This window comes from Ruditapes philippinarum, unplaced genomic scaffold (assembly GCF_026571515.1).
Source record: "Ruditapes philippinarum isolate M1 unplaced genomic scaffold, ASM2657151v2 ctg4772_1_1_1_1, whole genome shotgun sequence".
Lineage (NCBI taxonomy): Eukaryota > Metazoa > Mollusca > Bivalvia > Venerida > Veneridae > Ruditapes > Ruditapes philippinarum.
The window spans coordinates 97,757-124,871 of record NW_026861813.1 but is presented as its reverse complement, the minus strand read 5'-3'; the positions used below and the strand labels follow the sequence as shown (position 1 = coordinate 124,871).

General features: G+C 32.9%; 1 protein-coding gene across 1 annotated transcript in view; it reads left to right on the top strand.

Annotated features, from left to right (window-relative positions):
* LOC132716904 (protein scribble homolog) overlaps nt 1-27,115 on the top strand; it is a 74,510-nt gene that overhangs the window by 20,990 nt on the left and 26,405 nt on the right. The window contains exons 10-30 of the mRNA XM_060700238.1: nt 1,290-1,373; nt 1,930-2,045; nt 2,436-2,608; nt 6,519-6,623; nt 8,857-9,011; nt 9,593-9,709; nt 10,057-10,186; nt 10,595-10,878; nt 12,030-12,242; nt 12,543-12,659; nt 13,576-13,653; nt 14,549-14,713; nt 15,162-15,371; nt 16,706-16,726; nt 19,700-19,780; nt 20,103-20,141; nt 20,420-21,079; nt 21,993-22,169; nt 22,899-23,009; nt 23,458-23,748; nt 26,009-26,065. Of these exons, the coding sequence (XP_060556221.1) occupies nt 1,290-1,373; nt 1,930-2,045; nt 2,436-2,608; nt 6,519-6,623; nt 8,857-9,011; nt 9,593-9,709; nt 10,057-10,186; nt 10,595-10,878; nt 12,030-12,242; nt 12,543-12,659; nt 13,576-13,653; nt 14,549-14,713; nt 15,162-15,371; nt 16,706-16,726; nt 19,700-19,780; nt 20,103-20,141; nt 20,420-21,079; nt 21,993-22,169; nt 22,899-23,009; nt 23,458-23,748; nt 26,009-26,065 (3,384 nt within the window). The remainder of the gene's footprint in view (nt 1-1,289; nt 1,374-1,929; nt 2,046-2,435; nt 2,609-6,518; nt 6,624-8,856; nt 9,012-9,592; nt 9,710-10,056; nt 10,187-10,594; nt 10,879-12,029; nt 12,243-12,542; nt 12,660-13,575; nt 13,654-14,548; nt 14,714-15,161; nt 15,372-16,705; nt 16,727-19,699; nt 19,781-20,102; nt 20,142-20,419; nt 21,080-21,992; nt 22,170-22,898; nt 23,010-23,457; nt 23,749-26,008; nt 26,066-27,115) is intronic.

The window sequence follows — 27,115 nt, the reverse complement described above, 5'->3', positions numbered from 1 at the left end:
TCATGACCCCAACCTGTAAACAGGAGGAGGTAACTCTATCAAGCATTTTGACAGAATTATGCCCCTTTTTCAACTTAGAATTAACGTTAAAGTTTTTGTAATAGTTCAAATATTTTCAAAGTCCATTGACATATGGCTTTGAAACTTTGCACACTTGTTCACCATCATGACCCCAACCTGTAAACAGGAGGAGGTAACTGTATCAGGCATTTTTTTTACTATCAAGCACTAAGAATAGTCGAGCGTTGCTGTCCTACCGACAGCTCTTGTTAATATAGGTTTTATTTTTCTTTAAAGATTTTTTACTCATCCATAGGCCTGCCACTTTAATACATTGTAATAAGAATTTAATATGGTTACATAAAATTTTAAGATTTGTTTGTCTGTTGTTGTTTTTTTTTTTTCTGAAAATTTGTGGTAGAGACTGTTTTTATTTTAATGAGTGGTGATAATAATTATTTCATTATTTATCAAAGTTAAGTTCATGTAAGAGATTTATAATGGCTGTGACTAAAAAAAGGATTGGAGCACCACACTAAATACCGTATTCCGGTATATACCGGACAAGGCGCTTGAATGATAAAATGCTAAAATCTTGTCTTTTTACCCAACGGAATGAACTTTAACAGGTCTAATTCATCTTTTCACACCGAATCAAGTACGATAATCAAGAAAAAATGTAAAATTTGGCGAAAAAAACGATATTTGTTTATTTTGTGATCATGATTTCTGCAAGCGTCTAGAGGTACTGCTCCAATCCTGTATTGAGTTAAATCCATTTATAATACATGTGCCTAAAGTCCTGTCTGTTTGTGGTATAAAGGGAAAAAATACTGTTAAAAATGTTGGAATTTTAGTTCTAGGAGCCTATCTAGTTAAGGTAGCTGACATAATGCGGCTTGTGTCTCACGGCTGTGGGTTCAAATCTCCAACTAAGGACAGGATTCTTTCATGTAAGGAAGGTGTCCAGTTGCTAGGATATGAATGATTAAATGCAGTTGCTCACTCATGTCTGAAATAACGCACAGACGGGCATCCAAGTTCCTCCTGCAATGAAAAGATGCCATGTGACCTTTAAAATTACCAGTTTCTAAGGTCAAAATGAAAAGATATTTTCCCCTTTGATAAAATTATCGCCATTGATGGCGATTGACAGTGTGACCCTTGTTCATCTGGAAAAGTGCTTCTTTTCGAAATCTTAAACGTACTTTGTGCTCATGATGTGATCTTTACTGTGATCATTACCAAAATTGTGTTCAAAGTAATAATAAATACATTTATACTTTCAGGAATTACCAAATACAATAGGGAAGTTAAAGAAGATGACCAACTTTAATGTGGACAGAAATAGACTTACTGAAATCCCAGTTGATGTATGCAAACATATAATGTTGTATAGTTTTTCTGAAATCTTTAATGAAATATTTACTGTATAAGTTAATGACTTGGAAATATTGACGAATTTCACGAATTGATGAAAATAGCTAAAATTTCCTCTAGCATAAATATCAACTAACCTGTCATTAAATGCTACCCTTCCACAATTTGCTAATATTTCCTGACATGAAATATCTGGAATTTTAAATTTGCTAACTTTTCTACATTTGAAATATCCACTTATACAGTATATGACATATAAAAAGATAAACCTGTGTTAAACTGGAATCTGTAACTATCATAAATATGATATTATATACTGCAATATGAAATTATGAATATACAGTTTAATATGATATATAATGGAGTTAAACGGAGTTTAATCAATTTGCTTATTTACAAAGAATGCTATATTCTCAATTGACTTATAGACATGTATAGTACATGTATATAAATAACACAGTGGTTTGTGGGTAACAATCATGTTTCAACTATATCTTCTGCCTATTTATATATGAACATTTCATAAATATTCTTTTCATTCTTGTACAGATTGGTAAATGTCAGAGGTTAGATATTTTGTCAATGAGGGACAATCGGTTACTAAGATTACCACAAGAGCTAGGCAACCTCAAAGATCTCCATGTATTGGATGTGTCTGGAAACAGGTACATGATTTTTTTTTTTGCAGATTTTCTTGGTTATATCTTCTACTAAGACACTTAAATATTGTAGGAAATTTTTTAATGAAGGCAGGAAGTAGTTAAGAGCCTGTAGCCAAAATGTGAAAAACAATCTCAGTTGTGGGAAAAAAGATGATAAAATTTGATTTAAAGTAGATAATATTAGAAAATCTTATCTGAATGAAGTTTAAAAAACCAAACATGTTATAAATGACTATTGTTTGACCTTCACAAACCAGATCTGACGTGTTTATCTCAAAAAAAAAAAAGCTTGCTGTTAATTCCAATTCCCAGATAAGCGTGATGATAAAAATTGAATGAATTTCAAACTTTTGATGAACATTGTGTAATAACATATTCTATCTACATAACCAGGTTGGAGTACTTACCAATCACAGTGACCAACTTAAACCTCAGTGCACTGTGGCTGTCCGAGAACCAGGCACAGCCGATGCTAAAGTTCCAGACGGACTTTGACGAGCGGACGGGTCAGAAGGTTCTAACATGCTTCTTACTTCCACAACAGGCATTCCACACTGAAAGTATGGGTATGTGTTGTATACAAACCTTGTTGTATTTCTGTATTTTGTCTTATGTCGCTTTGACATTAGGTGTACTACACTGAAATTGGGTAGGTTTGTTGTGAACATTTAGTATTGTATTCATTGTCTCCCTTTGTTTATCCTCTTTACTTGGTGTTTCACATCAAAAGCCTTGAGAACAATACAGTAAGACTCTCAAGTTTTTCTTTCTTAGTTCTATAAAGAGGATTTCCAGATTATTGAATTTTATGTTGATATGTTGTATCAACAACCATTTTCTCTCCTTTAACAATAGGGCATACCACTGTTATAGGTACCTAAATCGTCCGACCTTGACATGCTGCTTAACTTCTGATACAGACTTTCATAATCATTAACAATCAAGCCAACTTTATAAATTTTGCATTCCATAGTGAAAGTATTAGAAAATAGTTTTTAGTTACCTCATTTTTTTTGTCCCATAAAAATTGTTGGCCCCAAAAAAAATTAAGGACATAGGGTTGTTTTCCTTGGTCAATGAATTGTTAATTTAGACATGGTTTCCTCTAAATTTAAGACATATAGGGACTGACTGATTATATTTGCTGACCTTGTCACAATTTTATCATATAGGTTTTACATGTGTGCCAACGTTTTCAGTATCTTAAAAGATTTTAAAGTGTTTGGCGATCACCAAACATTCAATATTTTGTTTCTTTCAACTTTCACTTTGTAACATACTATTCTTAAAACTTTAATTCTCCTTGCCTTATATCCTTTTCTTTCTTGTTTTTTTTCCTCTTCATTATTTGGTGCTATTAGAGTTATGTGATACATAAGTCAATTATATTATTTTATCTAGTCCAGCTTTATTCAGATCATATTGTGTTTATATTTTTGCAGAATTATGTTTTTTGTATTATTTTTTATATTATATATAAATTGTAGTATTTCTATATGGAGTGTATGCATATCATGTCTTTTCTTCAGACATTGGTTTTTTTACATTTTCAAGCTTTGTAGAAAACTCTAGTGAGGCTTTCACATATATTCTCTATGGGTAAAACATGACCTATCATATTTTACTGAAATATACAAATTTGAAATTCAGTTATGTGTGAGTAAAGGGAGGTAACTTATATTTTCAGTCGAGTTTGCAAATTTAGCTTTTTTAGTCCCCTACCGGTTTAACCGGAGGGGACTTTAGGTTTACCCTCCGTCCGTCTGTCCGTCTGTCTGTCTGTCCGTCTGTCCGTCTGTCTGTCTGTCAGTCTGTCAGTCCGTCAGTCCGTCCGTCCACAAAACTGGATCCCGCGATAACGCAAAAAGTACTGAAAATATTTTTATGAAACTTGATATATGGATAGATGGCAGTATGGAGATTATGCACGTCTTTTTTTTTTCTTCCTATGTTGAAAATTCTGGTTGCTATGGCAACAAATAGTCTGAAAATATGGCAAATTTAACACATAAACTGGATCCAGTGATAACTCAAAAAGTACTGAAAATATTTTTATGAAACTTGATATATGGATAGATGGCAGTATGGAGATTATGCACGTCTTTTTTTTTTCTTCCTATGTTGAAAATTCTGGTTGCTATGGCAACAAATAGTCTGAAAATATGGCAAATTTAACACATAAACTGGATCCAGTGATAACTCAAAAAGTACTGAAAATATTTTTATGAAACTTGAAATATGGGTAGATGGCAGTCTGGAGATTATGCACATCTTTTTCTTTTCTTCCTATGTTGAAAATTCTGGTTGCTATGGCAACAAATAGCCTGAATTTCAAGATTTCTGATTTAAATTTTTCAGCTTTTTCACTATAAGTTCTTTATTTCTTAAGGTGTTTACTTCAAACTTTAAATATAAGTTTCTGGTCATCAACCACATCATATGTGACAAGGTTTATAACTCTAGCACAAAAAATATCAGTATTACCTCCCTTGAACTTAGATTTTTTAGGGGAAAAAATGTTGTCTTTTTTAAATTACTTCTTTATTTCCTAATGTATCTACTTCAAACTTCATATATATGTTTCTTATTATCACTCGAAATTTTTGAGAAGGTTAAATACTCTAGCAAGACTATTTCCAGAATTATGTCCCCCTTGAACTTAGATTTTTTTCGAGAAACTGGTATTTTCACTACAACTTCTTCATTCCTTATAGGATTTACTTTAAAATCCCACATCGTAATAATATGACAAGGTTGTATAAACATAATTTCCTTACTAAGCATGGAAACTTAACACATTACTGTGATATAGACAAACTTATTTTATTATGTTTTGTGGTCGATATTTTCAAATACAGACTTCATCCTCAAATTCATTATAAATGGCAATACACAGGAGTGTATGACAATTAAAGAACTTTTTGAGGGACCGGTAGGGGACTACTGTATTGCCCGCAATACTATCAAATGCTTGTGTTACTAAAGGGAGGTAACTTAAAATGTAAATTTGCATGTTTTTTTTTTAGTTCACCTGAGCACATTTTGTGTGATTAAAGGGAGACTACTGTATTAAATGCAAATGAAAATCTCGTTCTCTAGTAATGGTAAATTTTAGGCTTCACCGTTTGATTTTGATTTTATTGAGAAAGAAAGATTTTGATTTAAAAAATCTAAATACTAGTGGAAAGATAGCTAAAAAAGTTTTTTATCTTATCAAATAATGATGTTATAATCACATGGTTTTGGCACTCTATTATTAACCGTAGTATATGTATTGTAATACTTTAAAACCTTAAGTCTGCTAATTTGTGTAATGGATATGCTCAGCTTTGATATAAAGGAACAATCCATTCGAAATAAAACAAAAAATGGGGAGCCACCAACAGTATAAAGGTTGGCCAGACTACACAGGTTTGCAGTCTGGCCTGGCTTAATACTATTTGGCAAAGGGCTTACTACTTTATTTTTCAGGATCTTTAAGTTTTAAACTGGTCATGTTTTACCCTGTATGATGCTGCTGCTACTACTGCTGCTGTTTATTTGATATATGGTAGAATTTATAATAATGCGTTCTTGTTTTCTGTGAATTGCATTTTCTCTTTTTCTGTAGGTTACTTAAAAACACTCACTAAACTTCATTTTCTTCATACACTCATTTATTCTTTACTTATTTTATGTGACCCAATAGCCTGACTTGTTCCAGTCACATGGGATTTCAAATTTTTTTCTTGTACTGTATGTATCAGTCCTGTGGCACCAGATTTTGAAATGGAACAGTTACAGCAAACCTTTTATTCAATAAAACTTCTTAGTTAATGTTCATGAATTAAGACAATGTAATAGGTGTAGAATACATTGAAGTAGGTCAAACTCAACTTGACCTTGATATGATATGACCTTGACCTTTAGGATAAAATCACTGTTTCTAAATTGGGCAGATTTTTTTTATTTATGAAAGGATTAAATACAATTCATATTCGAGTATAACCAATTAAGGTCTCAATCACTTTGTGGCATTACATAATAAAGAAAAGTCTGGTTTGGCACCAGCTTGCGGTGGTTCTTGTTTTAGGCTTAAAGCTGTTTGCAGGAGGTATTTATCACAGTCGGTGATGGTTAAACATCAGCTGTTATGAAATTGCATTTTTCAATGTTTAAAGATAAAGTTTAGATATTCAAATAAAAAATCTTAAATCTTTTTGTTGTATATTCTGTAACTATGCTAATAAATTCATCTTTTGGTGTAGCATTACATAAATCAAAGTAAAAAAAGAGGAAATATTCAAACTTAACAAACCTTGTGAATTCTTAAGACATCTTGTAGTATGTGAATTGTAATGTTATTGTTTGATGAATGCATAGACTTGTTGTTTGTTTGTTTTATTGAAATCTGGTTTTCTTGCCATATATACTGGACAAGTGTTGCCGACGTTTTGTGTGGAGAAATGGAACTAACTGAAGTCTCTTTTGAAACAGTTTTAGGTCATTCAACTAACCTTGACCCATTAATGCAGATGGAATTGGCTAATCGTGCCCGCTTCCACGGTGGCGGCACATTGATTATAAGCCAGGGTGGGGCCGGTAGGTTGCTTATAGTGTGCACCCAGGAATGATTTAACTTATGCCTACATATTATTAATATGTGATACTTTAACATAATTGCATTCTTTATGTTTAGACGTGATTCAAAGACAGTACAAAATTTGTCTCGAGCATTTTTAGTGTTTGTATGTACAATTAAGGCCATAGCAAAACTATTCTTAATCAGGATGTGAAAAATGTAACTCAAGCATTGTGATTGGATGGTCATAGCTTAACTTATTTTCATGTAGACATGATTTAGGACATGATATGGTTTTCTTGAGCATTGTGGTTGGTTGAAAATCATGTATTTTGTTTCAACCATAACAAAATTACTCATGTATGTGATCAAATATGTAGATGACGAGAACTTTGTCTAGAATATAGGTAAATAAACAGAAAAGTTATGTATACCATAACACAATAATTCTTGAATGTTAACATATGGACTAGTTGTCTCATAAATGATCATATTTTAAGCCAGGCCTAGTAGGCATCATTTGATACTGCATGCTTATGAAACATATCCTGACATAGAATGGGATAAATCTTGTTTATTTTACCCCTATAAACAAAGTTTAGGGAGAGTGGGGAGGGGGTATATAGGAGTCAGTTTGTCAGTTGGTCTGTCCACATCATGGTTTCTGGATGATCACTAGTTTGGAATGAGGTATTGTAATCAAACTTGGTGTATAACAAGCTTATATGAAGACCCCGGTTGGTATTGCATTTGGACCCCCTTTGGACAAGGTCACCGTGACTAAAAATAGGAAAAAAAAAAATAGAGTTAGGAAGGAGATATTGTAATCAAACTTGGTGTAAAGTAAGCGTATATGAAGACCCCGGCTGGGATTACAATTAATTGAAATAAATCTTTGTACATAGTTGATACTTCATTAACTATAGGTTAAGTTCAAATTTTTCTTCAGACTACTTATTTTTCAAAAAGTCAAAGTTGCTTCAGGGGGGTAATTAATCACCTTCAATACTTGAGTATGGACAAAAATATAAATCATGACTGAACTGAAATAAAAGGGTATATATTATAGTTTATACTGTATTTAAAAAGAATGATACCTAAATTTTTATTTACTTGCTAAATTTAACTCGAATTAATTTATGTTTGGCCAAGTAGTCCCTTCCTTCCCTATTTCTTACCATGCCAACCATTTTGGCATGAAACAAACCCAGAGATGGTTGTAATATTATTGTACTATTTCTTAGGTCGATAAAGCATGCAGGAATTTGTTTTTAAATTTTTCACATTTATGTTGCAATAGTATTTTTTGCACTTATAATTTATTAAGATTGTTTTCTGCATGGTTTGGAGATGCTGCTTGGAATGAATTTTCATTTTTTTAAAAAATCTTAAATATTATTTACTTTGCAGCCTATTTTTTATATTTGAATGCTTTATAAAAGAACTTAATGACATTTTATGATACAAAATTGACATTTAATGGCACAAAATAATAAAAGGAAATGGAAGTAATAGTAGGTTAATACTAAATCATACTGCCATATTTTATGTGTCAAATGGCTTTATTAAAGCTTTACATCGGCAAACATCTTGTTTTTGAGTAACTTTAATCTTGTAACTATATATAGAGGATATAGATGAATATAGATTTAATATTAAATTTACTGAACGAGTTGAATAATATCATATTATGTGAGTCTCTAGCCTCTGAATATTGTTTATTCAACAAGTTCAATATATTTAGTATTGAATCTACATGAATATAATATTCTATATAAATAAGAACAGTTTACAGCTAAAAAGAGTGCTATTTTATTGATGCGCCTAAGTGTAGCGCAAACATTAGCAAGCTTTGACACTATGTTTGTAAATAATGTAAACAATACCAAGTTGAATTGTTATTACACTAGTGTAATATAGGGTTTTTATAAAATGGCTTTCTTACACTGCAGCACATGGTTTATGTGATAATATATATATATATCAGAATGGAGATAAAATACATCAGAATAATTACAATAAGACTGGTATGTTCATTTGAAGGGATGAAATGACACAACTTTTTACTGAATGTTACTGTACAATGTATGGTTTTATTCTAGAGAGCACATATATCATAGCTTTATCATAGGTTGAAATGAATATGCAACTTTCCAAGTTGGATACACTATAATTGTTAAAAGACAATAAGAGATACACAACCTCATTGTCAAGATCTTTAGTTAAATCGAACTTTGTTTATTTTACTTACAGAGAATCTCCTACAAGGCAGTATCGCGACAGATCGTGACAGTCGCCTCAGCTGGAAGGAGGAGAAACCAGAGAAAGTACGGGAAAGTGTGATACGCTTCGCAGAGTCGGATAAAGAAGAAGAGGAAGGTGACAGTGGGGAAGATGACTTTGACAAGGTAATGTTATCAGTTGTCACATTATTTCAAATCGTGGAGTCAAAATTACAGTCTTTTTATGAAATGTTTAATGTTAGTGACCATTTATATTACTTTGAATCTCATCTGTTGTATAGATTGTTTCATGTTAGGAAGCTATCAAGCTATGTTTAAATGCCATTGTTTTTACCCTGTTGTCTGCCACACTGGTGGCATTGCTGAGTGGTTAAGGCATCGGACTAGTAATCTAATGATTGCTAGCTGCATGGGTTCAGGCCCTTACTAGGGCAAGTTGTTTCCATCAACAAGAAACTTAACACTACTGGCTCAGTACTGGTTGGTTCCAGGAACGGATTTGAAATTGTGTCTATAAGCTCCCTACACAATTGAACTGAAATAAATTATCTATAAATCAAAAATCATTGACCTATGTTTGAAATATGTATAAAGGGGCACTTGGGATTGGCTTCCCAACAATTGATTTTGTATAGACGCCATTAACCGTTACACCATTGGTTTGTCAAAATGCCCTTCAAAATGAAATGTTTATGTTATCTCACAATCAAGTGTTATGTATATGTTTTACTAACTTATGTTTACAGCCATTTGTACGACATGATACACCTCATCCACGGGACCTGCGGGGTAAACATCCAAAGTTCAAAGCTACAAAAGGTATTGATGGCCATGTTATACCACACCATGAACAGAAAAATCAGGTAAAAATTTAACTTTCCTTTAAACCATTGTATGGTAATGTCATAGTTTGCAATTGTATGTGATTTTTCAGGAGTTGAATTTTGTTTGTACGCTTGTACAATTCCCTTATTATTATAACATTATTTTTTCATATTAGATACTTTGGTATACTTTTTATCAGGATTCAAAAGAAATAATCTAGTGATCACAGATAGTTTAATAAAGCTTAATATGCTTTAATTTACAGTATATATAGTCACCTTATTGCAGTAACGGGTTAACTTCTTATATGATTTAATAGGACTTAACTCATTACTGCACTAAGGTGATAATATGCTACATGAAAATAAATGACTTGTTATTTCAGGTGAGCTCATTCGTGCCAATGAGAGACAGCAGTGCTGACATAGAAATAGAAATTCCTCCGCCCCCTAAACGGGAAAAACCGCCAGTACCTGAGAGGAAGTCATCAGTCCGTGATGAAGCTGTTTTGAGAGGTAGAAATTTATTTCAAAAATTGAAGTCAGTTTTACTTTTATAAGCTGAATTTGTGAAATGGATTTGCCCTACTATGAATTTGGAACAGTCCATTTGAAGTCATAAGGGATTTTAATATCAAAATACAGGTACGAACAGTATAAAGAGCCTGATCAAATAAGTCGGCCTAACTCTATGCTTGTGGAAAAGGCTTATTACTTTTGGTCCAGCAAGTGAAATGTTATTACATATATCTTCAACTTTCTGTTCAATTTGTAACTGATAACTTTTTATATAGCTAAAGTATCTGTATCCATTGGACAATAAAAATTGCTTAATCAGTTCAGGATTACTTGTAAAATTTATTTGAATTAAGGGCATTGAATTTAAATTCATATCAACATACTGTCATATTTGTTTTTCAATAGCCCCAGAGTTGGAAACGAAGAGACTAGACTCGGAACCTCGTCAGCATTTCGGAGGGAAGGAAGAAGAGGAAGAGGAGCCTCCAAAAGAATCGCAACCGTTGCTACGTGAGGTAACCATAGTTACAACAACAACAACTTTACCACAGGTGGCGGCCCAGATGGAGCACGATGACGATGCGGACGAGGAGGAGGAGAACGAGGGTGAGAATGAGGAGGAGGAGAGGGATGAGGGAATAGACGAGGCTGACGAGGAGGCTGAACATGAGGCCGAGGATAGTCATGAGGTTAATACATGTTTTAGTGATTAAATGGTGTACCTCTTAGGATTTGCTTTAATGCTTTAAGGGTTGGTAATATAATGAACACCAGCATGAAAAAAAAAGGACCCTTAACTTCATTTGAACAAATGATGCAAATACTGTAAAGGTTGTCATTGGCGTAACAAATAAAAGAGTGGATTCACCCTTGAAATGTTAAAAATAAATATAAATAGGTAACAATTAGCAAATTTCAAAAGTTCTTTTATTTATTTGAATACAGTCTGTATACATCTGTGCAGTGTGACCTGGCTCTGCCCTGGTGGCAAAGGCTTTTAACTTTCAGTTCCACCAGGCGTGAATGGTTTTGTGCCAGACAGGTCTGCTTGGTGCATGTCCATATGATCTGACCAGTTTCTTATTTTGGTTCTGAAATTCATTAATATAATATTGATCACTTTCAAAGTCCAGAGCAGATTTTAACGTGTTCAACAGGGTGAAAGGTTAAAATGTTTGAAGAGATTATATAGACAAACAGGAAGTTGATATAAGAGGTGTAAGTGGTGTGAAGACACGCTGATATTATAGTGTGTAATTATCACAGGATGTGACTGTAGTTATTAACTTATTGTTGACTATTTTGTCATGTTTCACATTCTATACTATAGCCATTAATGAAATATATAGTTAGTTTAGATTGAAGATTACAAGTTTGGTGAAATTTTGGATTATCAGCATTTTGTTTAATTGATGGTTTAATTTGGTTCAGAAGTTCAAGAGATTTTCAGCTTTAATTGTAAGTACCTAGTAAGGATAGGATTACACATATTGGGTAATACCTTAGTGCAATAATGGATTAACTCCTTTTAAATTATATAATAAGTTACCCAGTTACTGCACTAAAGTGACAATATTGGGTAATAATGCTTAAATGGGCTTTTAAGATGAATAAATATGAATTGATGAAGTAATAGTGAGGTATGCAATACAAAATGGAGTAAAAAAAAAAAAAGGTTTTGCCTACAGGGTTTTTCAATTTTGAACGTCCTGGTTATTAGATTTGCTAATGGTGGGTGGGCATTTGGGTGGTCAAAAAAAAAAAAAAAAAAAAAAAAAGTGTGTGAAAAACTTGATACTTGTATGTTGAGTTTAAATGTCTTGAAACTGTTATATCATAGGAGGAAGAAGACATGGATGATGAGGAATACACATATCAGGAAAGGACCGTAGGTTTTACACAGGACCTTGATTTCGATGAGGACGAGCGCAAAACGCCGTTGCGTAGACGTGACACGCCGCATCATAAAAAAGGCAAGAGAATAGTCATATCAGATGATGCTAAAGACAGAGTGCTGGAAATACTTGCAAAGACTACACAAAAGGAGCTCGAGGTAATGAACAAGAAACTTTACATTCATTGCTAAGTACTTGTTTGTTCCAGGAACGGATTCGAGAGTGTTTCAATAAGCTTATAGATTCCAACAGAATTGAACTAAAATGAATTTGTATTAACTAAAGAATGAATAGATTTACTGTTATCTATTGTTAAAATAGTCACATCAGTAACTTTTGATTGCCCTTTATAATGAAATCCTGAATACACTGCCTCTGATTGTTTGCCATATTATTTGGATATTTCATTTTGTAATCTAACAGAATTTTTCACGGAAAGTCTCGATAATTATTTTCAGGAGCAAGAAATAATAGAGGAGGAATACACAATAAATATACACCGGGAACCAGGACAAGGTCTAGGCATCAGTATTGCTGGGGGTAAGGGCTCAACCCCATACAAAGGTGAAGATGAGGTGAGCGATGACCATTTGTTGCATACACTTAACTGCTTTACAAGGGACTTTCATTTAGTTATGTCACCGATGTGCCTCCATACATGTGTTATTAAGATTCCCATGGAAATTTTGGATATTTCACTGGGGGGTTTATGAATAATGGCACGAAATTTTTCAAAATTTTTGTGCACTCTTTCGAAAGTTATTGAAAGTCATGTGTAGTCATTTATGCTAGCTGTATTACTGCAAGTATAATAAAAACTGTGTCAAGCTTTGGAATAAGGGCTATCTATATTAAAGGGAAAGGCAAAGCAGAAATGAAAAAAGTATACTTTAAATAGTAAATCTGCAAACTTGCCGCCTACTTACAGGAGATAAAACTTAGGTGTATCGGTTTGAGTCTCAGAGATGTGTCAATAGTCAATACTTAGCAGTGGTTAGACTAGATAGATCAGTCATTGCAAATTTAAATGTAGTGTATAGTGTAAAACATTGACTGTGTTATTTATTTTAATTTTACTGGATCGAGTCTTTAATGTTTTAAAGGAATGTCAACAAATTTGATTTCTAGCTAATTACTGAATGGAAATTATTCTGTAGTGTTAAGTTAAAGTCTTTGATTGTGTGAATGTTTCCTATACCCTGTTCATAAGCTATATCTGTCTATAATGCAAATGTTAGACTAAATGTAAAAAAAATGGCTGGTCCCACTTTTTTGAGGATGAAAAAAATTGACAGCTGTTTGAATAGATAAAAGCTAGTAACATTGATAAGTCCTGGATGAGAGGTCATTAATGAATGAAATACTGCATGATCAATATTAGAACATAAACAAAACACAGTATTACATATTATTTTCATTGTTCCGCAAATTATATTTCTTGTATTTATTTATTTCTTGTCGAATTTAACAAGTCCATTGTTCTTCTTACAGAGTATCTTTATTTCGAGAGTTTCGGAAGATGGACCAGCTGGTTTAGCAGGAATTAAAGTAGGAGACAAGCTCATGTCTGTAAGTTCTAACATTTTTTCTTGCTATTTTAAATTAGTAAAAGGAGAGAAGTTATTGTTTTGGATATTACATTATTCAATTAAGTTGTATTTACGTAAGTTGTACATTGAGTGGAGTTACATGGCTCCCTGTTTGTTTTATAATATTTTAAAGCATATATAAATATACATAAATTCTTAAACATAATTACACAATATACAAAAGGGTTGGGCAAAAAGATTTTACAACATTATCATGGGCCCTTCCATGAACCTTACCTTTTAATTACACAGAGCGCCCTATTGAATTAGAATAGTGCTTTTGACCATGACTTTTTGATGACTGGAAATTGTTGGCATATTAATGTTAATTAACTAAATACTAGTAATATAACAGTATTACAATTCTGTGGTATGCAATTCAGTAAATTTCTTTATACCTGTTGGTTAACACAAAAACTTGTGGATTATTAAAGTTATTTTGTTGAATTTTTCATTAATGCTTAATTTACACGATGCCGGAGTATTTAAATATATAGATACATGGGAAAGTTATTTCATGATTCATCAACTGTACATTACATGATTATTTCTAAAACTGCATTAGTTATTTGTTGAATAGTGTGAAAAGGTTTTTTTTTTGCAAGTTTAAACATATTTATTTAGTCTCAATTGCGAATAAAGTTCTTGCAACTGATATGTATCACTTTCTAGTCTGCTTCCTGGAACCAACCAGTATTGGTGTCATATGAAGAAACATGGTCATGACCCAAGTACGGCTCCAACCCATGATCCCTGGGTTGAGAGGCAGACAACCATAAGGCCACCACTTGCTTAAAAGACAATACTTGATTTGATATTTTAGATTTTAAAGATTTGCTCTGTTACATAAGATGAATGCACTGTTTATGTTACAGGTAAATGGTATAGTTCTTAATGACTCGGACCATTACGAGGCCGTAGATGTATTAAAGGGCAGTGGTAATGACATCACTATGGTGGTCGGCCGGGAAACAATCATCACACGGAAGACAGAAGATGATGAAGAAGAAGATGAAGAAGTGACAGAAGAACAAATACAGGTGAATATAATGTTTCTATCTATTTATAATCAGCGTGTTTTTGATCTGCCTTGTTTCTAGATTCTGTAAACAACTCAATTCCCAAATGGCAAAAAGAAGTATTTAATTTTCCAAAAAATTAGACGGGAAATTACTAATTAATAATTTCACTTATAATATTCTGGTTGTTGTTTCAACTCCTATGTATTTTTCAAATTAACGTTATTTCATGTTGTGAAATTTTTTTTATCAAATTTCCAAATGTCTAAATTCAGCTGATCAATTTCTCAAATAGATGGAGAAAACACTGATAGTGTTCTTTTTCACAGAGATAAAGTACAATTTACAGATGGTTTATTCAAAATGAAAGCATTTTTCAGAGATTGAAAATTCCACTTGTCTGCTCGTAATTACGAACTTACAATCATTCAATATGCCCTATATCTTTAACCTTATTATTGTGTTGTAGGTTCAGGAAGATGTGAATGTACATCTACAGGCAGAGAATGTTACTCAACCAGCTATGACTGCCAGTTTCGCAACAGTTACTTTTGAACCTGAGCCTGGAACTGATGTATATGGTGAGAAGATAGAAACGGTGCTGCACCGGGATGCCGGAGGTCTTGGGTTCAGTATTGCTGGAGGTCGGGGATCTGTTCCATATAAAGGAAATGATAACGTAAGTTGAATGAGATTTTGAATTTCAATTACACATTTCAAATGAGCATCATCATTATTATACTAATTCATGGTTATATCGAGGGTTGACCGCAAAACTGTTGTAAGTCCTTCTTTATTATATATATATATATATAAATAAGTTACTGCCATTTTACGGTCAACCCTCGATATATTGATGGTTAAGATAGATGTATACACTAACCTGGTTTTTGCAATATTTGCTAATTAAATAGAGGATATTTGTTTAGTTCAGTGTAAGATCGGAATATATTTCACTGAGTGAGCACCAAAAGGTATATTTCACGAGTGGCGCAGCCACGAGTGAAATATGAACTTTTGGTGTTCACAAGGTAAAATATATTTCGATCTTAGGCTAAACTAAACAAATTTTCTTTTTATTATATGCAAAGAAACGTTTTAAAAAGACATTAAACCTAATACTGAATGAAAAGCGTGCCAAATAATAATACAACGTGACATCATTTACGACATCACGTCATTAAGTTGGTACCCAGTTCTGTGCACGCTGGTATTTAACTGAAACAACGTAAGGGGCTTAAATTCAAAACAGTGAAATTATCAAAGTGGTAATTTCACTGTTTCAAACAGTGAAATTACCAGTTTTATATCACTGATATATTTCTATGAACCACCGAAAAGCATGTAATAAATGTCAATATAGGGAATATGGTGAATGTTGAAAATGATGAAAAAAAACAACAAATAAGATAGTCCATTATTTGTCAAGATTTTTTTTTTCAAAGATAATAATACTAATAAATAATGCTAAGAAATGGAAACAAAAAATTGCTGACATAGAAATTTTTTTCATGTAGAAGTGAACATATTATTTTCTTAACTTAATCATTAAGAAATATGTTTACTTGTATGTATTTTGTTCTTATTATACTTTATTTTAAAGAACATATTATATTTGTCTTATGGGAGGAAAAGTAAATAACATTTTAAATATGATGAAGAAAAAGTAAATTTTAACGAGATACACTCAGACCTCCTTCGCTTAATAAATAACTACATTGTCTCTATAAAACAACTATATTGAATTAATTTTAAAAAATCATGGCCTATATTTTCTTATTCTTTTACATTGAGAATTTAATTCAGGAATAAAAATTGTTTTTTAGTTTCTAGCAGTTTCTTCAGAATGTTAACTGTTAGGTCATTATAATGTTTTATTATATCGAGACAGTTTTCTCATAAAATGAAACTAAAATAAGTAACACTGCTTTTAATGATGATCACGATTAGGCAACTAAAGACGACTTTGTATGTATAAATTTTTTAAAAATTTGTTGATAAAAATATTTTCAGATATTTTATTCATTTCTTGAGGTTAGTATGAGCATAAAAGAATGATGCATTCAAAGTTTAGTTTTATGATATTATTGTTGCATTTGCATCCCATTTGCATTTTGCATTCATTTTGTGTTACCTGTATGCTCAACAGAATAAAACATTTTGTCGGAGCATAATAGTTGCTGTTTTGTCACCCTTTGCTCACCATTTGTCATATGTGACCTTTCATTTGTTCAGTTTGAAGGTGACATTATATAGACCTCGCAACTTAGATGAGATATAAGGTTGTTGAGGTCAAGGTCACTTGGTCTGAATATTTTTATACTCTCCTAGTTGATAAAAAGGCAAGGGGGGCATATAGTGTTATCCCTGTCCGTCTGTGCATGCATAGGAGTGTGTGTTTGAAAAACCTTGCTGTGTCATGCATCAAGGGATTTTGAAATTTGAACTTGACACATGTATAGCTTGATAAGCCAGTGCATCATATGCAAGACCTAGACCCCTATAGGCTATAGACAATATAGGCTTTGAGTTTTGAACAAAATGGTGTAAAATGCAGTATAATGTGATAAAATGATAATCCACAGCTATATAAGTTGTCTTTTGCTCAGAGATATGAATGAAGTTCGAATCAACTTCATTTATGCTCATCACCTGTCAATGTTCAGAAGAGGGGTGTTGGGTAAAAAAGAGATTTGACAATTACATGTATTATGATAAATTGCATAAAGAATATGATTTGTACTATTTTAATAAAAGGAATATTTTCAGAATTTATAATTTAAAATGGTTGTTCATGATGTGAAATGGTTCCTGTGTGAGAAGTTGTTAAAATCCTGCTCATGAAATTTAACTGTATGATGCATAAAATAACTAACTTTTTTATCTTAACAGTTTGATAAGACACCTAGATACTCTGTAAGTTCTAACATGAATGTGTGGTAACAGTATGGCATTGTACTAAAACAGAAATCAATGTATTTTTTTAACACCCTATTTTTTGGCATATATTGTGATGCACTTGGTTGTCCGTCCATCTGTTATCAGTTCCTTGTCTGCTCTGTATCTTTTGAAGAAAATTGAAACTGCTGGACAGAAATGTTTATCATAATAAGGCTTCCTCAGGTCAAGGTCACACTCAGTCATTTTATATGATTTTCATAATTTTCTGTCCAAACTGATTGGCAGAAATATTACATATATAATGAGACAATCTGCAGGGCACAGGTTTGGGCTTTCTGAGATTTAAATTTACCCCGCCTCGAGGATCACTTGATTTATATAGACTTATATAAGAAAACTTTCTTTTTTGAAACTACAATATTTAGCATGAAGTATTACCTATTTGACTTTCAACTAACATGAAACATGCCCCTGGGTGCAATATTGGCTTTGCTCAAGGAATAATTTGAGTTTTATAGCTTTGCTTACTAAAAACAAATTTGAGACTTAATTTTAATGCCAATAACTTACAGGAAAAGATATTTAAGTCTTATTTTGAGAAGCTGCAATGCCAAGAGCTTAGATATTTGGCATGTAAAGAAGATAAAATACAAGAAAGATAGACTGTTTTGCACAATAAGGTTATACATAAAATTTTGTTTATAAGTATTTGATTGTGATATGTTCTGATTAAGGTTTTAGCTATGGAACTTTGAGGAAAGTTTTCCAAAATTTATGTAGTTTTGATGGATAAAGAACCTTACTTTCTAGTGCTTATATTAATGATTTTGAAGAGGAATGAATAAAATAACCTAACTTTGAATGAAAATATAGTTAAAAGCTGATGCAATTCACTGTCCCACTGCCCATGTGTATGTGTGGGTTTGTAGGTTTAATATTTGAATGAACCCACCATGGTCAGGAAATGTCTAAAGTTTACAATCTCGAAGCTGCAAATATATTTCAAACTCAGTTTTGATGAAGTGAATTATTGTAGTTTCTACCCACATTTAACTCCAAATAGCAATTGTCTTACTAATCTAAATGTCCAAATAGTCCTTTGATTAACACAGGTTTGATTTTACAGCATGTTGCATTCATTTTGATCATTGTTTAATTGTGTGTTGTTGATATGACTAATCAGATGTCAGCTTGCTTGAGCAAATTATCATAACACTTGCTACTGGGAGACTTACACCCACCACCTGTATAAAGCCAGGCCATTCTACATAAAGGCATAATATTACTATACTCTATACTGTTGGCTATTTAACATTAGTGTTTTGCTGTTGAATTTTAAGTTCTGAAACAGAAATAATTTATATTCATGTTCATTTCAAACTTGAAATTCACAAATGTTTGTGTTGTAAAGTACACTTTTTCTCACTATGATGTGTTACATGCCTGTTTCAAAAGTCATTCAAGTATATTTTAATAAATAAAAAACTATCTATTTCATGTTTCAAGGGGTTAAACCCCTCTTTTTTAAGGAGTTTGCAAACTTTGTTAAATAGATAGTTATTTATGAATTGCTTCTAGAGTGATTTCTAAATTGAATACACAAAAAAGCTGTGAAATAGTGCTACACCGGAGAAAGCATTATCTACACTGGGAATTTTTAATAGCTACTGTTTTAACCACAGATGAGAAAGATATATTTTTTAGCTTGTTTAAGAAAAAAGAAAGCTTTCCTATTCCCCCGAGCATTGGTGTCGGAATCAGCATAACCACCAATATTAAAGTTTGCTTACCACCTCAAATATATTTTTGTCTTTGAAACTTTGCTCACTTTTTCACCATCATGCCCCCAACCTGTTACTCTATCAAGCATTTTGACAGAATTATGCAACTTTTTGACTTAGAATTTACGTTATAGTTTGCGTACCACCTCAAATATTTTCAAATTCCATTGACATTTGACTTTGTAACTTTGCACACTTGTTCACCATCATAATCTCTACCTGGTGGAGGTTACTGAATGAAGCTTTTTTACTATCAAGCACTGAGAATAGTAGAGCATGCTGTCCTACTGACACCTCTTGTTAATGATTGTTTTGTTTTTTACAGGCAATATACATCTCTCGTATTGTTGAAGGAGGACAAGCAGCTAGGGACAATAAGCTTCAAGTTGGCGATAAAATTCTCTCTGTAAGTTGTTGTCATCCAGTTATCTTCAGTATGATTCTTTTATTAAATATTAATATCCAGCTATGAAAGGTCAATGTTTCTACTAAGTCAGTCAGTATGCACAAAGAGGCCTATATGGAGCCTTTCTCTACCAGTAAAAGTTTGGGAGTGTGTTGGCTTTATTGCTTATAAGTATTTTTGAGACTTTAAAATTATACATAGAACTGTCTGTTGTTCTTTGGTCAAACTTGCATTTGAAAAAATCGTGCAAAACTAACTAGTTTTGCAACACTTCTATTTTTTGTTTGCAGTGTTTTACCATGATGTTTTTAATTGAATTCAGATAAATGGAGTTGATTTAACAGATGCGAGACATGATCAGGTGTGAATCTGTACGGGTTGTAGTCGTGAAAAAAAACTTTTTTGTATACGGGAAAAAGATTTTTTGACAAAAAGGAAAGCTGAGAAAAAAACCCCCCAAGGAAGAAAGGGTTTTTAAACCCCTTTTTCACAACCAAGGGGATTATAGGAATAAAACTTTTAGCTCCCCAAAATACCAGCAAAAACAAAACTTTAGTTCCAACAGCACCAATAATACAGATGAAAATACTGTGGATTTTTCACAAGCAGTAGAGTTTTTTCCCCCACACCCTCCTGTAGTTATCCCCTAAGACCCCGATCCCCCCCCCCCTTCCTGTGGCCCCCACCCCCAGGCTAACACCCAAGCACCAATTTTTCCCCACCTCACCACCCCCAATGCATTTGCTTTTCCCCTTTTCATCGATAAATACCCACCCCAGAGTCCCCCCGTCACAATCTTCAAACCAAGTCGCGTCTCCGTCATTGAGTCCGCGTACCTTATCATCGGATTGGAATTCACCGCCAGCGGCAATTCAGCCTCCAAAATTCCAATATCCAGGATTTAATCGTCCTGGTTCACGGACTTCAGGATCTGAACGTAAGGAGGCTAGTGTGACGAAAAAGGATACTTCTAGTATAAACAATGTGTCGCCAGTTTCAAATAGCATACCATACTCTGTTAATAGTGTAAATATAAACAATAATAAACCTAGTGATAAAGAGACCGATCCAGGTCATCGGACAATGGCCGTAGAAAGACAAACTATTCAAATGCCTAAACCAGCAGCTCCTAGTGAGCCTGTGGCTAATCATGTAGACGATTATATAGATAGTAAATATCCACTCGAAGACTGTGTTATAGTGAAAGCTGGTGGACCATTAGGTTTAAGTATTGTAGGGGGAAGTGACCATTCAAGCTCTCCATTCGGGGAAGATCAACCAGGAATTTTTGTTTCAAAGGTAAATGTTAACAATATCTTCACATCCAGTATACTGTATAAAAGTCATCTCTTTGGTGTTTTCTTCTAGTGATGGATCTTCTGTGTCAAGTTTGTAAACACTATTGTTTATGTTGTCAAATCCACTTGGAGCTCCATGTTTTGCATTTACTAGTAGACTGAATCCTCTTTAATTTGTTATGGGCTTTAGAGGAGAAAATAATTGATACTTTTGTAAAAATTCATTAAAAAAGTACTGAGGAATACTGAATAGGTATCTCTATCAGTCTATTAGAATACAATTGTTATTCTATTAAATACAAACACTGCACTAATACTTTTTAGCTCCCCTGAGCTCCCCTAAACACAGTCATTTGGAATGAAAAACTAAGTTGAATACTATTTAAACTATGTAACTACCAAATATACACATTTTTAATGTTTTTTTTGTTAAAACTTTATATAGGTTTTATATAAGGCTATTCATAGAAAGTTCATACATAGTGTGTATACTGTTTATAGATTCAATTTCTAAACTGCTCAATCTGTTTTCGGAGAACAGTACCTGTACCAGTAGGAGGGTGAATTTTCATTTTTTGTAGTGAAAATTTCAGGCAATTTTTGCTGCACATAACATATTACTTAAAATAAATGAACTTTATAAAATTTTGCTTTTTTGAATACAGGTTAAACTGTAATGTCATCCAACATATGGACAGTTAATTAACTACCACTTGAAAATAAGGGAATAAAAATTTTACTGGAATGGTGCTCAATATTAGCACTAAAAAGGGGAAATCCAGAGCCCTGCTAAATACTATTTATAGGCTTTTGATTGCTATTTCTATGTTGTACCAGATACTATTTATAGACTGTTGACTGCTATTTTTAGATTTACCAGATGCTATTTATAGTCTGTTGAATGCTATTTTTAGATTGTACCAGATGGGGCAGCATCCAAGACAAATTTACATATAGGTGATAGGATACTTGAGGTAAATGGTAAAAACATGAAGAATGCCACTCACCAGGAAGCAGTCATGGCATTGATAGCTCCTACCTATGAAATTAGGGTCAAAGTTCGACATGACCCACCACCTAAAGGCCTACAGGTATTGTTTGTCATAAAGCTACCTATAATGATAGTCCATGCCTTTTGATTTGGAAAATTAAGGATGATAAACAATAGAAAAATAAGAATTTTAATCATATATTCACTTACATTAGATGAATATACATGAAAATCATGATTTTTATAAAAATACATGTATGTGTATATAAAATTAAATCTGATTGGGAGAATTTTTCAATATTCAATCATGAATTTTCATCTGTTATGTCAGTTTGGAAAAAAGCTTATATTGACATTCTGTTTCATGCAAAACTTTCACTGATCACTTAACATACTTAACTATTATCTCCGATTATTTGCTATAGGTTTGAATATTTAAATGATCTTTTATTTTCTCGTTGATGAACAACATGTTTTCATGTTTAGCATTAAATGTTAGTGTTGGTGACATCATTCTATTTTATAAAAAAAACATTCAATTATTCTGCTCTTTTGTCAACATACATATCTGAGATCCATTTTCATGGAGAATGTTTGCCTTGCCAATAGATTGAACCAGCAGCCATAGAATTACAAATTCTATGCTCCTTATTGAGCTAAGTCTTTGTATAATAACAACAAAACTATTTTGAGACAAGCTTGTTGCTTGTTATCAAGGATTTTACCTGCTTGCTAAATCTGGAATATGGCAATAAGACCACAGCATTGTACAGTATGATATCTAAACCTGACTGTAACTAAATGACAAAAATTTTCTTCCTATCTACAGGAGCTGACAGTAGTAAAGAGACCTGGGGAAAAGCTAGGGATGTCCATCAAGGGAGGGGTGAAGAATTTTCCTGGAGATGAAAGTAACGATGAAGGAATTTTTATATCAAGGGTAAATTTCCGACTTTGTTTTCATATTTATACTGCTGTGATATCTTAAAGATTGCAAAAATTCTGAAATTTTTAATTGACTTAAAATGTAAAATAATTTTACCATATTTCCTGAAAATTAGGATTTAATCATCTGGACAGAAAAGCTTGTAAAAAAACCCCAGATCTATACCACTAGGGATGAGCAAACATGATCAATTTCTCTTCTTTTCAAGTTTTTGTGCATTTTAGTACAATTTTGCCTGATTTTGAGTGAGGATATTCATAATTTAGCACTTTGGCCTACTGGCTTTGTGATTATAATCATAAAATACTACTTATATGAACCCTATTTCATGTAATTGTAATATTATACTAGTAAGACATTTCACAGAGAGTTTAAATCTGTTTTCATAGTAAAATAGTGTTTAGACATGTGATTATGCATTTATGATACACGACTGTTTCAGATTACCGATGACGGAGCTGTATCAAGAGATGACAGACTGAAAGTAGGTCAGCGAATACTTGAAGTAAATGGACAGAGTCTGCTGGGTTCAACCCATCAAGAAGCTGTGCGGGCACTGCGCAGTGTCGGAGATCGCCTAGTCATAATGATCTGCGATGGGTTCGATCCAGCGTCACTGGACGAGCCATCACCGGACACGCCTAGCTCGCCACTAGGGTACATGCCCCAGATGAGGCGAGACTCTGCTACTAATATAGACAAAGAAGATGCAGAGCACCTCCTTATTAAGAAGGTACATACACCGCATAACGAATAATGGTATCTCTTACCTTACTTCGGGTAATTTTCATGTCTGCATATTTTTGCCGTTTTAGCTGAAGGTGTAGTGGGTTTATTTTCTTGCAAGAAATTTTCTCCATTTTACAAAGGTGGCAAAAACATGAATAATAATTTCATCAAAAACCAACAATATAACAGACATGTTTAAAGATTAATCATAGTTATATTTTCTGTCGTAATATTTTGCCACTTGGATGGTGAAATAGACAAAAATTTAACCAAGACAAAAATATCCCAAAGTAGAGTGTCATGGTCCATGATCTTTCACATATTAAATTTAAAAACTATGGATAATTGGGGGGTGGGGGTAGTTTGCTTACCAAAGGTCAATTGTTTAACTTGAATGCCTCTGTGCTATAAAAAGTATATGAAGGAGTATAACATATTATATTATGAAAAGTTTCAATGTCAGAAAAATGAAATAGGTTGATTGATAGCCATTCATCCATTTTATTCCACATGCAAAATGTTGCACTGAAATGTTCTTTATTTAGAATAGATAACTTAAATTTTGTACATAGGTTTTTGAATTTTGCATGATAGTTAAAGCAGAATTTTATCAAATCTTAGCTTATATGTCAGTTTTCACTTTTTGATGATAGTGTAGTGTTTATTTTTGCATGTGTGCTGCTCTATTTTGTATTGGCATAAGACATGAGAATATTTTCTGGTGTTAATATGGACATTTTCAACTGAAGCACATTATCAACTGAAGAATTATTAAGTTTTCCAAATATGTCACCTTAGTGCCTTAACAGGCTAAGTCCTAGATTTAATTTAGGAGTTAACTAGTTATTGCTCAAAGGTGACGAATTATGTCACTCTTTGTATTGCTTATTCTGATGAATTGCATCATAAGTGTTGATAAGTAAATTTGTAATAACACCCCACCCCCAATATGCTCATAAAAATACAATTTTCTCGCTTGTGCCATATTACCTATATATTCTTGACTTAAAATTATTTCAACATGGTTTACTCTTTTCAATTGACACATATACATGTACAGTCAAACGTGTATTAAGCGACCGGGCAAGGGAAACACCAAAAACGGTCGCTTAATGAAACGGTCTCTTAAGACAGTCAGCATGATATAAAAGTCAAAATTTATAATTGACATCTTTTTTATTTGATGGGATTGTTTTTCAACTTCATTTTTATATAAATGTTGAATAATAAGTACTCTCCGATAATCTAAACGGATGCAAATGTAAAAATAACGTTCTGATATTTATTGACAAAATCAGTGTTGATCCATTACGTACATGTTTGACATTTTTTCCAGAATTTTTAAACTTCTCCGTTGTTTTTCCTTGTCTCCAACACGAAAACCCTATTAGTGAAGATGTTTTCTGTTGTGCATTTTTTCATTTGAAATAAACAAACTACATCTATTTGTTACGATTAATTTAATGGCTGATCAAGTTCAAGGTCAATTCAATGCAGTCTAAATGTCAACAAGCGAAGCGTATACACCATCTCAGTATGGGCGGAGTGTTGCATTGTTTATCCGATATTATTGGATAATACACGTCACGCGTATATTTAACTTCATTTGCATACGCTAAAATGGTATGGGAAATATAGTTTTTCACACGTTTATTGTTGTGTTTTGATTGCTGACACTTGTGACATAACGAGGTGGCGTTCTCTAAAAACACAATTACTTGACAGGTAAAAGTGGTCGTTAAATGAAAAGATTGATGTCAATTAGGTGACTAATTAGCGGTCGCTGGTCGTGTTGGGCAATAGTCGCTTAATACATTAAAGATATAGAGAGAAAATGATCGGGGGGAATTTAAAGTGGTCGTTTAAGACAAAAGTCGCTTAATACACGTGGTCGCATGAGCAAGTTAGACTGTATATATGTCTTATGTCAGTATTTACAGATTTGCAGGTGTTGCTTTCTTTTTTAGATCATTTGATAAACTAACATGATTTTGTTATGCTGAATATGTGGCCTTGACGTTCAAATTAAAATGCTTTAGTCTGCTTACTTTGCTCTAATCTTTGAATAACGAAATTTGTTGAAAAGTTTTTTTTAGATTGATAAAGCCGTTAGTTCATGATGAATTGAATTTGAGTTAAAAACATTATATAGTAAAGTATTGTATGACTAAAATGTTTCTCTCCTCGTCCCATACCTATATAGTACACCCCTATATTAGTTGATAGCTTACTTTGTGTAATCATGTGTAACCAACTAACTGTAGGAACAAGAACTTGTGAAGGAAACTTTGCAGTGGGAGAAAGAAGAACTTGCCCGGCTGGTATGTTGGATTCTTAACATATTCTTGTTAAATTTCTTGAAGAAAGGCTTAACCCATGACCTCTAGAGGCAAAAATGATAATCCATTACCACCAGTCAGGTTGCACCTCCAAATATGGTGCTTCTGAGGCTGAGTGGTTAAGGCCACTGACTTCAAACTATGTGCCCTCACCACTGTGCTTTTGATTGTCAGGAAAATATCCAGCTAGCTTACAAAGCTCGGGGTTCTACTCGAGTACAGTGCAAGAAAGGGAGCCTGATGTCTTCCTCCACCAGTAAAGCTAGAAAATGGTCATATGACCTTAATATAGTCATGTGATTAAAGTCATGTGACTTAAAAAACCCAACCATCCAACCTCCATGCAGTCTAACCAGACTCTAAACTGTTGGTAGCTCAATTTTTAAATTTTATCTAAAATACATTCAACTTCAATTGAACTTATTCCAACTTCAAAGCAGAGTAAATGTGCTCAAGTGAAGAGTTAAAATGAGAGTAGGCAGAGAAAATGGTAAGTGTATGCCCCACAAGATTTACAGGTTAAACCAGCTGACATGATCTTAATGTCGGCGGAAGACCATATTGATATAATGTTAGAAACAGTTAGTTTGGCTTGCATTAAACTTGCTTTACAATTTTCTCTTTGTTTTTTTTTTTAACTACAAAATTCTGGAAACAAAGTGATCCCTCGGAAGCATCAATCACAACAAAATAACATAAGAATTGCAGACTCGGTTTGATTGAGTCTGTACATTATAAAAAAACTAAGCACTTGCACACATATTTGTGACATATTGTAGTCAATTTTTGGTCAGGGTTGGTTTAACAGCTTCATGTAATTTTGCTTTTCATGAAAAATTCATTGATGTTTTTGTAGTGGAATTAAAGATTTTGTGTACTGGAATTAGAATGTTTCTTGTATAGTATGAATAGCTGAGTTTTTGTAAAGTTAATAATGTTTAAAGTGATCTCTTAACAGATGACAGAGTTTTTCTGTGTTAAAATATTTAATAGGAACCTAAGCTGTTTTTAACAAATTTCTGATTAACTGTA